At 35.0% G+C, this 19,291-nt stretch overlaps 1 protein-coding gene across 2 annotated transcripts in view; it reads right to left on the bottom strand.

Moving 5' to 3' along the window:
• Nucleotides 1-19,291, bottom strand: part of LOC150096231 (inhibitor of Bruton tyrosine kinase) — a 334,746-nt gene that overhangs the window by 82,374 nt on the left and 233,081 nt on the right. For both annotated transcript variants that reach the window (XM_090408899.1, XM_090408900.1), the window contains one exon: nucleotides 9,389-9,682. In XM_090408899.1, coding sequence (XP_090265025.1) covers nucleotides 9,389-9,682 — 294 coding nt within the window. The remainder of the gene's footprint in view (nucleotides 1-9,388; nucleotides 9,683-19,291) is intronic.

Genomic DNA, 19,291 nt, shown 5'->3' with positions numbered 1-19,291 from the left:
ACCTAAAAATCCATAAGTCCAATATTTCCCTATGCTCCACAGCTGACAGTAGGTAGACAATCCAACTTATAAACTTGCTCAATAGCTAGCTAAGTCATCCCCCCCCACCCTCTCCATCATGGATAACTCCTCTACTTTTATAAAAAAAAAATCTTCCATTTCAAATCACTTGTCAAAAATCACATCCTCAAAACTGGAGTACCACTAACACACTCTCTTGATTCAACAAAACCTGACTTTCCCCATTGGTATCTTTGAATTATTCAAATTTATTATGCATGTGGATTACTTTACTTGGCAAAGAAAAATCTACAAACAGATTAATGGTATTGCAATGAGTATCCTCTCCCTCCCTTTAGCTAACTTCTACAAGGAATATTTTAGGAACAAAATACTCACTACAGCTGCTTTCAAACCTTAGTATGGTTATGCTTTGTTGATGATGTGCTTGCCATTTGGCCCCATGGGAATGACGCTTGGGATTCTTTTGTAACTTATCTTAACACATTCAGGGCCACCGATCTTTAAAACATCAAACCAACATCTGTGTATGTTCCACAGCTGATTCTAAGCATTGAAGACTCACATGTTTCTATGTTGCATAACTCAGTCTGGCCTGGACAGTCAAATTGTGTGGATGTGTAGGCACTGTGGCAATGTCATTCTGAAAGCCCTAGGGACATTGTCATAAATGAGTGACAGTGAATGTGTTAACAGCCAACACTACAAAATTCACTTCATAGTAGATAAAAGAATCAAGTAACTGTTTGCCTTTTCTAGTCACCTGCCTTTTAGATTGTTTATTTACCATCTTTATCCATTTACAGAAAACGAACACATCCAAGAATATATCTGCACAAACAATCACATCATCCAGACCAGCAGTATGGAATTCTAAAAACACTTACACATAGAGCTAGGGCTATTTGTTCTAATGATGCAGCTCTTCCTGCAGAATTCAACTATCTTTGACATATTTTCTTGGCCAATGTCTAGAGCTTCCACAAAAGAGATAAAATACTACATGGCCCTCCCTCCCAAACACAGGAACAAAACGCCACTATTTCTATTCCATATAACTAGGGTACATCTGAAATGATGGCTAATAAAATAGCAATGTTGATCTGCTCTCTTAAGGACCAACTTCATCCTCTTGGATGAAGTTGGTCCTTAAGAGAGCAGATCAACATTGTGAAGAACTTCTGTGACTTATCAATAGACTTCCTGTCTATTGATAAGTCACAGAAGTTCCCTGTGACTTATCAATAGACAGGAAGATCTGTTAACATCCACCTTAGCAAACATAAGAATTAGAACTGGCAGAACGTGCTCTGCACACACTCCTTCATAAAGGATTAGATGGAAGAAAGTTAATGTTAACCTGTAACAACTATAGAAGTTGTTACAGATCAGCATTCTAATAACCTCAATAAGTATGGTTACATTAATCTGCCAAAAATTTGTGGGAGATTGTCATTTTAAGATGAACTCCTACTCAACTGTAATACTTTGTTTATTCACCAAATTACAACTTCAGATTTTTTTTGTCCATTATAGTTTGAATCTTTTCATTTACTTATTGTCGTGTGTAAACTGTAACTTGTTTTGCTCTGAAGATGCTGGTCTGAAATCCAGCAAAACATGTCAATTAAAAAACATCCTTTTATAAATTAGTTTGTTTCTCCTCTATCTAATAAGCTCCTGATCAGGATATATATATATATATATCCTGTAGACAAGATATATATAACTGGTATATCCTGTCTACCAAGCTCTGGAGACCAGATTCTCTTTATCTGGACTCATACTCAACATTCCGGAGTCCTAAGGCAGTCTTTATTACTCAGATCTGCACTCTAATGCTTCCCTATTACAAATAATGTATAACCAGGTAACCATATGTGTGCACAGAAATCCAAATGTGGCCTGATTAGTACCTTATCTAGTAGAATTATCACATCCTTATCACTATCTGTCAGGAGTCTGCATTACAACAGCAATTTTTTGGGTAACCTTTAAAACCTTTCTAGTCTCCTCTAAACTTCCATTATCTACCCACTAAGATCCCCAGATTTCTCAAATCCTCCACCTCCTGGAGCAAAGTTCCTCCAATACAATAAGCTCTGTTCCATCTTCTCTTGCCAAAGTGCATGACTTTATACTTTGCAATGTTGAAGTGACATCCTATTCTTCAGATCAAAGCATCAATCTATTCAAATCCTCTTGTAACAAGATCATATCAGCACACAATTGAATATCTCCTTGCAAACTTTGAACTACATCACGGATATATAAATTAAATAATGGTCACAGAACAGAACCTTGTAGTACCCCATTAGTTAACCAACCTTTTTTTTTTTGGGAGGTGGGAGAATGTACTCTCCATGCACCACTTGCTGACTTTTATCAAGTAAACAATCCCTGCAACCAAGCTATTAACCGACTATCCATCCTGATTCTTCTCAATTTCAATAGCAGTTTGTCATGTGTAACTCTATTAAATGATTTTGTAAACTGAAAGAAAAAAAAAAAAAAAAAAAAAAAAAAAGTACATAAGACTAGCCTGTTTTCTGATAATAGAGATGTAAGCAAAACTGCATGACAAGTGGGTGGTGTGGTGGTGGTATCAATGGAAGTGATGTCACTGTAGAAGACAAGAAACCAATGCAATGCATGGAGAAGCATAGAAAAAATTATGCATGCACACGCACATTTTTATTATTATTATTTATTTATTTTTTTTTCACTGAAGGTGATTCAAGCTACTTTTTATTGTACATCCTTTTCTTAGTAGTTTCTTAAGTGGATTTCTTGTAATATTATTTTAACTGTTTATGTTGTTGTGGTGGCATATTTATTTTTGTGGATTTTATCTTTTTTACAGTTTATGTATGTGTGTGTATGCATGTGTGCAGATGCATGTAATTTTTTTTTTTTAAAGATGAATGTGGCATTGTACACAAGCTGGTGTATTTTTCTGAGGGGAGGGGGCATGTGCGCGAACATTTTGTGGAGGCAGGTGTGTATGGCAGTGTGTTTTTTGAAGAAAGGGACACAGTGAGAATTTTTTTAGGGCAAAGCAATTTTTTTTTTTTTTTTTTTTTTTTTTTTTTTTTTTTTTTTTTTTTTTTTTGAGGTAATGAAGGTAGGCATACATTAGTGTAGATCTTGAGGATGCAGGGTTATATATATTTGGTGAATGTGTGTATATATCATATGCCAATTTAGGTTTGGTATATATTATGCAACCATGCTACAAAATTCACATCAGTTTGACCATATGATTGTATTTATATTGATGTAAGAAAGTTTTAAGAGTGAATAGTGCATCAATGCTCATCTTAATTGGTCCAGTGCAATTAATTGTAGGATAACTTTGAATACTTTAATTTATCACTTAATATAATTTTAAATATGGAAAGCACAAAGGTTAAATGAACAATAGCTATGCTTCATGCACACTGTTTATGTGAGATGCACAAAGGGTTTGCATTTCGTGATTAGAAATTAGATTGTCACTGGCAAATCCTAGAGTGAGACATGGATAATTTGAATTTTGATACAATTTTTAAATACAGTCATATAATATATGCACAGAAATCAGAAAAAGTAATCACTTGGGAAATTATTTTTCCAGAATGAACCAAAGAAAGGCTGAAAAAACTCGTTTTTACTTATTACACACAGGTTCCAATGACATTTGACTATAATCATACAATCCATGAAAGTTCTGGCAGAAAACGCAACATTCAGTATATTGTCAACACCATTTCCCATTTAAAATGGGAAACGGTGTTGACAAAAAAAAAAAAAAGATATAAATTATTTATAGAAATTATAAACATATATTAAAAACTTGTCTATATCGGTGTCATATACACTTCAGTTCACACTTCATGCATGTAAAACAGATGAAACTCAAAACAAAAACAACAACTCATGACAAATGATAACATTCAATTGGATTGCTTCACACAATAACCAATCACAGCCACTAACAAGTGGCTGTGATTGGTTATTCTGCACGTCTGTTTAAAGGGCTCAAAGGTGTCTGCATTTCTGACCACACACCTGGGCTATTAACACAAATGTGATGCAATGTTTACTAGTTGAAAAGTGGCCTATTCATTAAGCATTAGTATCTTGTGTTTAATTTTAGGAATCACACAACCAGCCAGGAAATAATGAGGGCTTTTAACAGGAATAAATAAAAAATCTAATATCGATGATATTGCTATTTCATGGGTGTGCACCACACACCTAGCAACGCCAGGAATATTTTCCCCTGATATATATATATATATATATATATATATATATATATATCAATATTCCAAGTATACTGTGGTTGTCAGTTCTCCTCTGGCAACCCAGATCACAACCTCACACAAGTCTCTTTTGCCACAGAACACCCTTCACCCACCAGTTCACAGTCTCATGTTCTTTGGCACTACAAGGGTGCTTAATGAGACAACCTCTTGAAATCATCCTCAGAGGTATGAAGACTTTCTTTTTCTTCCCTTATTCCACTCCAAATTTTCAACCACTACCCAAGCCTTGGTTCTCAAAAAAGTGTGCCAACACAGTAAAAGAAAAAACCTCTGCATACAATAAATGGCCTATATTGCAGCTCACAACAGTTGTAAAAGAACCATCACCAAGTCCAAATTAAACTTTGAAAGGGCAAAATGCTGTAAACTTGCTTCCTGCTCAAATGGTTATTGCTTCTAGTCCCTTGCCAAGGCAACTGGGCACAACTTCTGCCCACCCAGATTTCCACCACTCTCACATTTGGATGGGACTGTACTTATCTTACCTAAACACACAAGGCATGACTTACAGACGTCACTCTTCTCTTCCAATTCCTGCATTGATGACCTGGGAAGTTCCCTCCATTCTACCAAGAATCTCTCTCCATGTCACCCATGGTTCTCAAAGTCTTCTGCCAAAAAGAAATCCAAAGAATCCTTAATAACCTGAACACAAACAAGGCATCTTGTCCTGATGATATCTCACCTTTTGTGCTAAAAAATTGCACCCCAGAACTAACACCTATTCTGTATTGCCTTTTCATTCTATCCTATTCAACTGGCATCTTCCGTACAACATGGTCGGGAAAGGGGCCTACATGCAGCCATTCCAGAACTGGTAATAAAACGTCTACTAACAAACTACTGTCCAATTGCTCTCACTTCTGTTCTCTCTAAAATTATGGAGAAGTTTATCAACAACCAATTCTTGAACCACCTAGAGACCTACTAACTATCAGTGACAAGCAGTACAGATTCCACCTCTGGGCTCAAGCCATGGAAAAATTTGGAGTAACTCATGTGGTTGCCATCGACATTTCAAAGTTCAAAGGCATTTGACCGGGTTTGACATAGGGCCCCGCAATTAGCAAGCTACCATCCTATGGTCTTCCACACTCTGTGCACCTGGATTGCCAACTTTCTCAGTGGCTACGCACTACTTGTCACGGTGGATGGTTTTCTCTACTCAGATTTCCCAACCAATGCAAGAGTACCCCAGGGTTCTGTTCTTTCACCCACTCTCTTCCTCTCATATATAAATGACCTGATCTCACAGACTTCCTACCCTATCCATAGCTTTGCCAATGATAGTATACTCCATTCCTCCTTTTCATTTGACAAACCTTGTAGTGCTTAAGTATTAGAATCCTCAAGATCCACCACAATCAGTGATGTGAACTCTGATCTTCTAGTTATATCCCAATGAGGCAAGGACAACCATCACCAAAACTCAGTCCTGTGTGATCTCTCACAAGAAAGAACTTGTACCTCCTCCACTTACCTTCAATAATACCGAGATATCTAAACACAATCAGATTTCCCTTCATGGAGTCGCCTACACCTCTGATCTTTCCTAGCACAATCACAATTCAATTATAGCTTCTGCAGCTGCCAAAAAAGTAGGTTTTCACACAAGACACTACTTTTGCCTTCAAAGCTCATAACTCTATACAAATCTCAAATCTTCCCAACCATGGAATACTGCTCACATGTTTGGGGTGGTGCACCAAAATCCTCCCTACAGTTGCTCGATTCTATTCAGAAGAGGACAATCCAGTTAACGATTCCTCTCTCAAAGATGTTCACTGTGAGAGAGGAATCATTAATTTTTGTACGCGTGGATAGGCTTATGTGTTTGTCAGACATGTTGTAATAGGTTTCATGGTAATAATATGAACACAGATGGTTAAGAAAATAACTATTTATTAACTTAAAAGCTAATATTTCGCTGGTATTATATCCAGCATCTTCAGAGCACACAACACAAAGTTTGTTACAAAGGCAAGACAACCACAATCCGGTGTAACAGTGGGGGCTAGTAAAAGTGATTGCAGCGTGCAACACAAGACTAAAGTCCTAATATGGCGCCATCTAGGTTAAAAAAAGTGCTCTGAAGATGCTGGATATAATACCAGCAAAATATTAGCTTTTAAGTTAATAAATAGTTATTTTCTTAACCACCTGTGTTCTTATTATTACCATGAAACCTATTACAACATTAATTTCTGTGTTCTGCCTCTTCTACAGATACTTTTATGGACAGTGCTCTGTGGAATAAGTCACTATTATGTCTCCACTCTTCTCTAAAATCATTAAAATAAGAGCCACTGTTAACCAACACCCCTTTTACAGTCCATCTGGAAACTCACCAAATCAACTTCACTGCTTGCTCTTTCATTCCATCTACTTCTGTTCTTTGGAACAGCCCCCCCCCCCCTCCCGCAATTACTCTGCCTTTCCCAAAGATTATAACCCTTCAGCTCTCTCCATGCAAAATCTGAACAGATTCCTCCTTTTACTCTTATTCACACATAGTACAAATGTGCTATAGGTCTTGTGGCCTTTTGTGTGTAGATCAGATATAAAAAGGAGGGCTATTAGGCTTTTGAAGGCCTGGAAGTTCTCGGAGAGCTAACCTACCTAAGTTAGTAAAACAAACAAATCTGACACAAACAAACAAAACATCCAAAAACATGAAAAAAACTAACATCAGAAATATGGGCACCAAGAACCAAATGCCTCTGGTCTACAATTCCTGAGCACTCCCTATGTACGCCCACCCTTACAACCTCAAAGAAACATCCACTTTGTACGGATGTTAAAAATAAAATAAACCTGAATGTGAGAATTAATGAGAAATTTCTTTACTAAGTATTCCAGGTAAGATTTATGCAAGCACACTTGAAAACAGGTTGAGAAAAATTGTTAAAAAGAAACTTGGATAAGAACAAGCTAGGTTCAGGCCAAATAGAGGTCATCAAGATCAGATTTTCACTTTATAACAAACAAGATTACACCTTGAATGATATAATCACGTAATCACAAGAAAGATATTTATTTAACCAAATATTTCGGTCTGGAAATAGCAGACCATCGTCGGTGGTATTACAAGAACAGTTTAAAAAAAAAAAAATATACAAGCTAGAATACTAACAATAGATCGTTGAAATTAGAACATGTCGCGTGATGTTATGTCACTAAGTATGAAACGAAATATTTTGAAGTAGAAACATGATTGAATTTGCTATAAAAAAAAAAGTTTGTTCAAGGAAAGCGTGGAGGCCTTGCTCCATCATCCCAACCTGAATCGTAATGACTGCATATCTATATCAAAAATCTGGGAAAGCCTAATCAAGATTACTCATTAATTTTTTTTTTTTTTTTTTTTTTTTTTTATAGCAAATTCAATCATGTTTCTACTTCAAAATATTTCGTTTCATACTTAGTGACATAACATCACGCGACATGTTCTAATTTCAACGATCTATTGTTAGTATTCTAGCTTGTATATTTTTTTTTTTTAAACTGTTCTTGTAATACCACCGACGATGGTCTGCTATTTCCAGACCGAAATATTTGGTTAAATAAATATCTTTCTTGTGATTACGTGATTATATCATTCAGTCTTATGTCGCAAGTATCCTTAAAACAACAAGATTACACCTTGTAATCTGTACAAAGTGCCCAAAGAAAAGTGTTTCAAAACATCACAGTTACATAGAGGAAACAATATTATTCAGAGAAATACATAGTCTAAGTTGTAAGTCAGTAGTTAAAATTAAAGGAAATACAAGATTGATGTAAAATCAGGAGTAAGACAAGAATGTACATTATCTCCACTGTTATTCAGCATCTATATGAATTATATAATGAAAGGTGGCATTAAACCTGATATTAGAAGAGAAATATCAAACAGCTCTTTGCTTTTATGTAGATGATACACTCCCAAACACATCCAGTACAATTCTTGAGGATTCGCTAACGAAACTGAATTACAACTGTAACAAATTTGGCATGAAAATCAGCTATAAAAAGATCTAAACTCTGAAAATAGACAGAAACATAGAAAACGTCAGCTGCATTATCAATGGAGAACCTATATAACAAGTGAAATATTTCAGCTATTTAGAATTTAGACACAGTTTTTAGTGGAGCTGAAATTTTAGTGGAAAAAGACAACAGAATAGGCAAAGCTGGTATGGCATGAAGCCAATTGAATATGTTTATATGGAATAAGAGAGAAGTTAGCCAAAACACCAAACCAGCAATATAAAAGACAGTGTTCAAACTAGTTTTAAGTTACAGAGAAGAGGGCTTGGTTAGAAATGTAGCACTTGATCAATGATTAGAGACCACAGATTAGGGCCTGAACAGATGGCATCATTGGCAGAATCATATTAAAAATGAAGACATTAGGAACTTGACATTGTTGAAAGGTTAGCAAAACAGGTATTTGATACCAAGATGGCAGGAAAAAGACCTAGAGAAAGACTAAGGTCTTCCAGGTTGATTGATCAAGTCAGAAGTGCCTTACAAGAATGAAATGTTAGATATAACACTATTGCAGTGCTGACAAGTAACAGACTAATTTGGAAAAAAATTGTTGATGGGAGATTAATAATAATGTAAACTTAATCATGTAGTGCTATCATAGTAGTCTGAACATCCCTTGAGAGTACATATCAAGAAATCAATGAAATGATGAGAAAGCACTATTATATTTTGAAGTGAATCATTCGAAACAATGACTTCAGGTATTTTACTCTTGGTTTTGTATAATATACTTTCATGATGATGATGGCAACTGCATCAAAGTTTGTCAACATAGCTGACAAAATTCAACAAGCAATTGTACTCTGAATTCACAAAAAGAACTGGATAGAGACAGCATTTCCATAGATAAGCATTTTATAATTCTCTTTATTTTACTGCAGTAGCATTACTTATTTTTTGTAATTTAGTTCTCATAAATCAATCACAGTTTGATGATATAAAATTAAAAATACAAAAATCTGCCAGTAAAACTATATTACATAAAAAAGGGTAATACTAAAGATAAAAATGAAATATTTTCATACGGCAGTCTCTTCTAAAGTAACATCAGCCGCATCAATTTCTAGTAAGAGATCAACTTCAGAAGATGTGGAATCATATCTTGAACGATTTCTTGAGGCACTTTTTGTTGTTGACCTCTGAGAGGAAGTTCTTCTTCTAGACTTACATTTACCTTCATTATTTTTTAAAGAAAAGCAATCTGGCCTTTCAACATCAGCACTTTGGTCTACAGGAAAGTGTTCTGCAACATATTCTAATTCTTTCTTGGAAGGGCCTGTTGCATATGGACTAATAATACGTCTTGTCATTTCTGGTACCTAAAAGAAAAGTGCAAAATTTAAATAATAAAACTCTTACTAATATACTGAATGGTGTGTTAGTGAAAATCATTTAAAAAGCATAAAGCATTAACTGCAATACCCTGCTTTCAAAACTAAATTTATTCTGGCCAAATAGAGAATAAGCAAACTTTCAAAGAATTAGCATAGATATATTTTAAACACACATATAAGTAGAGCAGAAAAAAATATTAATGACACTTATAAATCAAACAAATTCAAATTAACATACTGACTGCAAACTAAGAGATAACTTGCAGTTGGTTGTTTGTGTAAGGACAACAATTATGAGTTATTTCGTATACTATTTTTAGGAATGACAGAAAAGATAGGAGAGGAGGGGGAGTACTACTAATGATATCAGATGACTTAAGTGTCCAGTTGGGATTAAAATTTTATCATTATAACCAAGTGAAATATATGATACAGTATTGCTGCAGATGTGGTGGCTCAGTTGCAGGGGACAAAGAAATGCATCACCAATTTAGCCACATGGGTACATATGGCTAAATTGGCATTGCAAATACAAATGAGTAATCATTATGGGTTATCCAAACATTAATTGGGTAGAAGAAAAATTTCATGATAGAAATGAAGAGGAATTTATTGAATTGCTGCTAGACAACTTTCTTGAGCAGCATGTGAAAGAAGGAACTCGAGGTCAAAGAGTGTTAGATTTGTTCATAACATCATAAGGGGGGGGGGTTGTCTGCTAAGAATATGACTATTTTTTCACCAGTTGGTGAGAGTGATCATGACATGTTTTCTTGGGTAGTATCTAATTATACTGTTCCCATTAGAACATGTTACATGCTGAACCACAATGCTGGAAATTATGATTGAAATATGAAAAAGATGAAATATGAAAAATATGAGATATGAAAAACTTAGGAGAATACTATCTTTGGTCCCATGGTATTAGTTACTGAATATGAAAAATGTCAGCAACGCATAGGAATCTTTGAAAAAGTGTTTAAATGCGGTGGTATCTCAATGTATCGCCAATGTTCAAGGAATAAATAGATTGGGAGTGAAATGGATGAGCAACCTTATTAAGCAAGAGATCCACAAGAAGAAAATGATGTGGAAAGAATACCGTGGGGATAAGAGTGAGAGGATAATAAATTTAGTTTAATCTTTCATCCAAGTGTGAGAAAACAAAGTTTGTACCTGAAAATATCTTCATTCTGAAGATATTTTCAGGTGCAAACTTTGTTTGCTCCCACTTGGATAAAGGATTAAACTAAATTTATTATAGTCTAACCAAGTGAAAAATAAACTTTCAAGAGTGAGAGGAGTTATGAAATATATGAAATGCAGGCCAGAAAAGTAATGAATAGTGAGAAAGTTAAATCAGAGTATGAAAAGAAATTGGCTATGCAGGCTAAAGCTAATCCAAAAGAATTTTATCATTATGCTGAAAGCAAAAGAAAGAATGAATGTGGAAGAATAACTTTATTAAATGCAGATAGTACTCTAGTGTCAGAAGATAATGAGATTGTTCAATTAATGAGTGCTCACTTGGGTAAGATATATCAACCAGGTGTATGTAACATGGTGTACAGTGCTACTGCTACATTGGATGAAGAGTTAGAGGTGCATGAAAATAAAGTTGAAGAGTTGTTGCATAACCAGGATATGAATTTCTCAATAGAGACAAAAGGAATATAAGCACATTTGCCAAAGGAATGTTCAGCTGAATTGGCCAGGCCTTTCACATGTTTGTATAACTTGAATCTCAGCTTGGGAGTGATACAACAGGAATGGAAGGAATGTATGATAGTTCCATTGTACAAGGTGTGGTAATAATTAAGATTTTAGAGAAGTTAGTAAGAACTTGCATACAAAAATGGGTAGACAAACAAGCTATATTCTGCAAGGAGCAGCATGGGTTTACTAAAGGAAGGTCATGTTTTAGCAATTTGCTGATATTTTCTAACAATGTTACAGCTGAGTTGGATAAAAGGAATGGATACACTATGATAATGTTCGATTTTGCTAAGGCATTTGATAGGATACCACATGAAAGGCTGCTGCATAAATTGGGATTGGAATATAAACTCTTGACTTGGATGACTTACAGTGGAAATCTCATCATGCCAAAGTGCATAACTTTGGCATGATGAGAAAAATTAATGTATAGATTGAACAACAATGGCCAAAGGACTGAACCCTGAGGTACACCTATGGTCACCTTAAATCTGGCAGATTCATACCCAATGTATACCATTTTTTGATATCTGTCTGTCAACCATCTACTTGACAAACAGATATCAAAAAATAGTATACAGTGGGTATGAATCTGCCAGATTTAAGGTGACCATAGGTGTACCTCAGGGTTCAGTCCTTTGGCCATTGTTGTTCAATCTATACATTAATTTTTCTCATCATGCCAAAGTGAATAACTTTGGCATGATGAGATTTCCAGTGGTATATTATATTAGTGGGATTATGCAACAAGAAACTGATGAGGTTAGGGATCTTGTTGTAATGGTGGATAGGAATTTAAAGTTAAAAGGTCAACAAAGCAAAAGTTGCAAATACAACTCAGAGAATAATTTATGATGTTGAACCTCGACATGTAAGGAAGTCATTTTGCCTCTTTATAAGGCTTTGATAAAACTGCACCTTCATTATCATGCACAGATTTGGTCTCCCAGCTTCTTTAAACTATGGAAAGGATGAAAAAAAAGTTATGAAGATTATATCAGGATTATGGGATTTGGATTATGAGGACAGATTGCAAGTATGTGTATTACACAACTCTGGTTAATAGGAGAAAGAGGGGTAATATGATAGAGGTCTATAAACTTCTGAGTGTTATAGGATATTGTCTGATGAAATTTTTTATTATATGGCATATAAGTTCAGTTTGTTTGCAGTCAAGAAAGGGGTAGGAGCTATGTTTTTCTCTTACAGAGCAGTGAGTAGAATAGTTTGCCTTTAGAGGTGGTGAGTGCATCTAGTGTGAAGATCACATATAACAGGTATTTAACATAAGTGTTTTAAGTGTAAACTGATATTTCTGTAGCTGAGGTACAACTTGTGGCAAGATATTGTGCATGCGGTGCATATAAAAGAAATATTTTTCCATATGCCAACTATGAGATAATTTGAATTTTGTTTCTTTACTTAAAAGTTTGAAACTACAGTGACAAAGTGAAAAGTAAAATAATAGGAATTATATATAATTGAAGACAAAATACTAACAATATTTTGGCAGTGGTGGCAAGTTGACAACTGGCTTATAGTAGCTGAGTGAAGAAGTGCATTATTGGTGTTACTCACTTCTAATGAGCTGGCCATTCCCTACCCATGTGGAACTAGAAGCTTTCAACCAGTAATATAATCACATAAGATCCAAAAACTTTTTTTTTTTTACTAAAGAAAAGTTTGTAGTTAAAGTGATAAAGTGAAAAATGTATCAACAATTACATATTTTTGAAGAGAAAATACTAGCAACCTATTGGCACCAGAAGCAAGTTGACACAATAGGCCAATGCCAGTCAACGTGTAAAATCATACCAACCATTTTCAATACAAATATTACAGTCAACTAATTCAACAAGGAACAATGATTAATAATTAGCTAATCCAAGGCAGGTGCCACAAACTAGAGAAAAAAAAAATCAAAACTGAAATAACAGTTTCCTTGGAGCTCTCCTTGAACTAACATTCCTGCTTAAAATACCATTTACAGATGAGCACTGCACGTGTTTCTAAAGTATTCTGTATTCAGTGTTGATACCATGCTGAGTTTGACTGGACTTCTCAGACTCACATAAGGCTGCAAATCTGCATCATTATGTGAGTCTGAGAAGTCCAAACTAGCTGCTATCCTTTCCTTTGAATAGCAGCTAATTTGCCCAAAATGTGAAAGATGACAGTCACATGGAGCATAATGAAAGCCAGGTAAAGAAAGAGGCAAGAGTAACTCACCTATCAGTTCCTATTCAATACATGTTAGGTATTTCTGAATGGGTCAGGAGGATTTTAAGAAAGTGTCTGTCATCTTGCCTCTGTGTTTGTAACTTGTAACAAACTTACAAAGAGAAGCAAGATGAAACTTTCTCAAAATCCTCATGATCCACTCAGAAATGATCAACACATATGGAATAGGAACTGACTGAGAGGTGAGATAAGATGATTATCTCCAGGTAAAGACAGAGGCAACAGCCAAAGTTGTTTGGTAATTCCTATCCTAAGCAGATGTAAATAATTATTTATTTTTAAGCTATTAATCTTTCTATTGTCTCCTTGGCTGTTACTTTTGCTTTTTTGTTTTCTCTAGTAAATATAACCTGCTTTAGAGAGCTTATTAAATGGTCTTTGTTTGAATTAGTTTGCTGCATTGCATGCACTGAAGATTTACTATATGATTCGGTGTGAAATATATATATATATCAGACCTCCTACGTCTCGAGGAACATCAAAGGAACATTGCTTACAAGAGAATCAGAGCAAACGGCCTCTCAAGCCATGTCCTGTTCTCAGTGAACACAAATAGTGAGGGCCGCCAACATGAGATAAACTGGACCACAACATCAAACCTTCATATATGCCACGATGAGGTAGAAGGTCTCATAGTTGAGTCTAAAGAAATTGTCCTGGACTCTTATCACATTTATAGTAACCTTAGTTATAATTTACCTGACTCATTTAGCTCTGCTATTAGATACTGGCATACTCATGAAGTCACATGCTCGCAGATGCCTAACAATAGAACTTTAGCTCAGACTGTAGCTTCAGTTCAGACTTAACTGTAGTTTATAGTTGATTCTGTAGTGGTGTTTTTTTATGTTTGCTTTCAATGTTCTCACGCCTGAAGAAGTCGGCTTTCCAACGAAACATGTTGTGTGTTAAATAAAGTTAATTGTTTGTCTAATTCTCGGAATTCAGTCAGTAAAAAATATGAACATATATATATATTTATTTTTTTAAAAGTATCACTAAATATTTTGTTTTGCAATAAACAACGTACATTTAAGTTTGATTTATACTCTTCACATGGTAGTAGTCTCCTTCAGAATGTTTTTCTAGCTTTTGGATTATGATTTTTGATAATGCTGGTACATCCTAGGATTTTACCAGGATGTGTCAACAAGGGTGCATTTTATTCTGGATACTGAAGAAAAGGTATTAGATCCCACATATATAGAAAATGAGATCTCAACAGGGATATTGTATGACTGGTTCAGAATTCATAACAAAAAAGAGAACTGAATGAAAGGAATATTTTGGCATGATACAATATACACAATCTAATTGAGTAATCATTAGATCATTTTATCAAATTTCTACATGAGCAAACAGCAAGACTGCAGTTGCCTATCATACAAAACAAAGATAGTTTGATCTGTCAGAAGAAAAATAAAGCTGTCTAGTAGAAGTTATATTAAAAGTGACTGTCTCTACAACCACTCTGTACAGCTGTAAACCACTATGTATGAAACACAATCACTTCTACTTACTAATGAAAAGAATGAGAACAGCATTAAGTTTCCTTCCTAACTGGTTATGATTTGATCATATCACTTCACTTTTCTATCATCTAAAGCACAACAAACTACATCAACAGCATGGTGTTCCTCTGCATCTATTCCCAAAAAATTTATACTGATACATACTACACTAAGGCAACATTTTTGCTTCAAGTCTAATTTTTCCTGCAAGAGTAACCCATATGACCTTAGATTACATTTTTGAATATTAATAATGTCAAGTTCTTTTTCAATATCTTTTAAAATATGGGTCACCACTAATACTATCACTCTCTTAATATTCCTCAAATCTGAAATAGAATGCTCAACTATTTTATTTGAAACCCAACTTTGAGATCCACAGTTAAAATTAGTTTAAATACAGTCTTTTGTACTGGTTTGTGGGTTGGGTCTTTTGGCTCATTTCTCAATGGCTTCCAACCATATGTATTCTGCAATCTATTTCCATATTGAATTTACTATCTTCACTAAAAATTGTGCCTAAATAGCTGAAATGTTTTTCTTGTTCTGCAGATTCTTTGTTGAGAATGCATATATGAAAACCAACCACATTCTCTGTCATGCTATATATATATATATATATATATATGTCTTGAGACCTTTCCATGTGTGGGTTTGATATATGCAAATGAACAAAGAGATTGATGTAGAAAGGTTGTTTCACTTGGTTACAAATTAAATCAAACTTGCCAGGAAATTATTTTCTTGTTTAATTTTTTATCCAAGTGTAAACCAACAAATATTGCATGTGAAGAATCTTCATGACTAGGCTGCTTGTATATAGAATCTAATGACTTCACATGAATTGCCTTAGCAAGCAACTGATGTAGTATCATCAGTTGATGTGATCTATGTATAAGCAGCCTAGTCATGAAGATTCTTCACATGAAAACTTTATTGGTTTACACTTGGAAAAAAGTATTAAACAAGAATATAATTTCTTGGCAAGTTTAGTTTAATTGAAGAGCAGGAGGTTTTATGTGTGGGGAAAAGTGGTATGGAGTAGAATGTTCCAAAAGAAAGATATGTCAAATGAAGGAAGAGGATAAGAAGTTGGTATGGTGAGTCTGGTGCTGAAAGGTACATGGATGTTGACCAGCAGCTGCCCATGGTCATACAATATTAGAAAGAGAGAGGTGTGTGTCCACACAGTTAGCCTAGTGGCTTTGCGCTTTGCAACCATATGACTGGGGAAGGAGTGTCCTAGGTTCGATTCCCATCGACGACATGAGCAGCTGAAGGATCTTCCTCAGCCATAGCCAAGTTAGCCGGTCTTGGACGTGCACAGCAGGGTTTTTTCCGCCAATTTATCTGGCGTTTTTCATCTCGCAAACAGGTCCCGTGAACACACACAGGGATACAGCCAGGAATACCTCGAGGCATAATAGTGACCATTCTATCCTCGTATTTCGGTTACGAAATCCAAGCATGCTTGGAGGGTTGTGGGCCTTAAAGGCCTGTTAAAGCCATTGAGATAGAAAGGCGTGCGTGTGTGTGTGGGGGGGGGGGGGGGAATAGTGTACTATTCCCCCACCTCTCTCCCTGCCCTGGGGCACCACTCCCAGATGGTAGAGCAATATTCTAAATTCTTAATTACAGCAATATTCTTAAGCTAGGTTGATTTGGGAGTGTTACATAAAGTGTTAGGAGTTGAGATGAAGAGAGATAATGTCTAGAACAAAAACGTTTTCTGAAGGCTGAAGAGTCTATGGACATATGCGTTTATATCAGCATATGCTACGTGTGAAAATCAGCCCAATAAGAGGAAAGGAAACAAATCATGTCTAAGAGTTTATCACCTTCTCACAATATGTTTCTCCCTGCTTTTTTTTCCTCTTCACCTCTGCAATACAAAAATACCAATATGTGACACTGCAGTTCTGCTGTAAGCAACGACTTAAAGAAACTGTTCATCTTCACCCAGAATTCTTGACAAACCTATCCATTCAAACAAGATGCTGGATCTTTTCTTAGCCAGTTTTCCTTCCAAGTGTACAGTGGAGGTCAACAGTTCCTCTTGGTAATTCAGATCACAATCTCATCCAAGTTTCATCTCTAATGGAATGCCTTTCCCTTTATCATTCACAACTTCACATTATTTAGTACTGGTTTTCATCATACTGTACAGCTGAAGACAATTGAGAAGAGAATCAAATATTTCTTTTGCAGTAACACCTTTGAGTTCAATCAAGTCCAAAAACAAACTTAGAGCTATGTTCATTCCCCTGTTCAATATGTAAGTTCAAATGTACACAATTAAAGTGGATTAGTTACTCAAAGTGGTTGATTTATTAACCAATGAAATTTTAGTTTGACATAATTTTATTAGGCAATTTTTTTCTCTCCTCTCATCGCTTATGTGATTCAATAAATTGTTGTCAAAACAACAGAATTTCATTCATGATCATGATGAATCAGAGATTGACCCAAAATAATGAAAAGACTGATTTTCTTTGGCCATTTTATATCTGGTGGAAAAAATTTTCACTGTCATTAATTTTTTACAAAATAACAAGTTCTCGGTTTCAGTCAGTCAAAAAAAGATGAACATATCTAATCACCGAGTCAATATAACTAATGATCATATATGTGTGTGTGTGTGTGTGTATATTTGTAATATCAGATAAAACTGAAGGAATGCAGGAAGATCTTGAAAGTTTATGGTCAATATATATATGCCACATGGAGAATGTGTGTCAAATAATTTAATTCTTATTCTCTACTAGTTTTGTGTACATCATATGAAATTAGCAATGATGTGTAGAATATACAGTCTGCAAGCACCAACATGACTGAAGAGAGGGAAACTTGATACAGGATCATAACCTTGTGTTGAAAATTATTAATTTCTTTTTTAAACATTTTTAACTATGATTCTTCAAATGCTGACAAAAAACGTAATCAATATAGGTCATTTCTGTATGCTCTCATAAGTACTTGACTTGTCTCTATATGTGATTCCCATGATTTATTTTTTAATTTTTTTTTTTTCACCTCCATGTCCATGATGTGCTCTCAACCACACATCTCTCTTGACTGGCTTGTTTGTCCCACATAGCAAATTCCACATGAACAATTAATCTTGTATACTTCTGTTTTTTAGAATGGTGAGTAAATAGATTTTGAAGGAAGAAGGTGATGAGATTCTGTTTATTGTGGAGAAAGCCACTTTTATTCCTTGCCAATGCAATATCTGAAATAATGCCCATGATTGAATGTATATAAAGAAACAATACCACTCCCTTACATACACTCTACAGTCATCGTTTTATTTTATTTTTTTCTGTTCGTTCAGGGTACTTTTAGGATGTTCTTGACATTTTATTCTTTTTCTTCTTATTATTATTATAATCATTTACTGGAAAGCTAAGACTTGTATTTGAGTGTGTGACATCTTTCCTCCATACTGCTGAAAATTATGTGCCCTGTCTCAATTTTCATAATACCAAATTTTTTGTGACAGATGGTGGGATATTGCATAGCAGTATCTTCCTATGTGCACTGGTTTTATATAGACTGAATAGCTGACTTTATGTTCAAAGACTCTGAGAAGAGTATAAAAGTCACGGATCAATTGTGATGATCAGCAAAACCCTGTTTTGCAAAGCAGGACCATATAACAAACACTTTGGCTACATCATTCATACGATGTAGCCAAAATTTAGGTCACAATCTGTAGTCTCCCAGGACCTGTTTCCAAATGATTCCATAAAGAGATTGGCTAAAAGTGGAGATAATGAAAATTTCCATTGTTAGGCCTTCTTTTTGATTGCAGAAGGTGTCTTGAATTGGAAGAATGTGTTGGTGATGCAATGTTCAAATAATGTCACAGTATCTAGCAGAAACAGTTCTTGTAATGCTTAAGGCACATTTAAACAATGATGTCCAGATTCAATAGTAGATCAGAATTTAAAAGAAATGATATTTAACATTCTAAAATGTGTGTATGTGTGAGCCAAATAATCTTAGGTAGTATGGCTACTAACAATGAGAGATGAACAGTTTCTGAAATCAAGATGGAAAGAAAAAGACTAGCCTCAGATGAGGACTAAAGTCTAGATGGATTAATGCAGATAGTATTGGATGA

Source organism: Typopeltis vanoorti, chromosome 19, assembly GCF_054136105.1.
Source record: "Typopeltis vanoorti isolate ZY-2024b chromosome 19, IOZ_Tvanoo_1.0, whole genome shotgun sequence".
NCBI lineage: Eukaryota > Metazoa > Arthropoda > Arachnida > Uropygi > Thelyphonidae > Typopeltis > Typopeltis vanoorti.
Note: the sequence above shows the minus strand (reverse complement) of the source record. Positions and strands in the feature narration are given on the sequence as shown.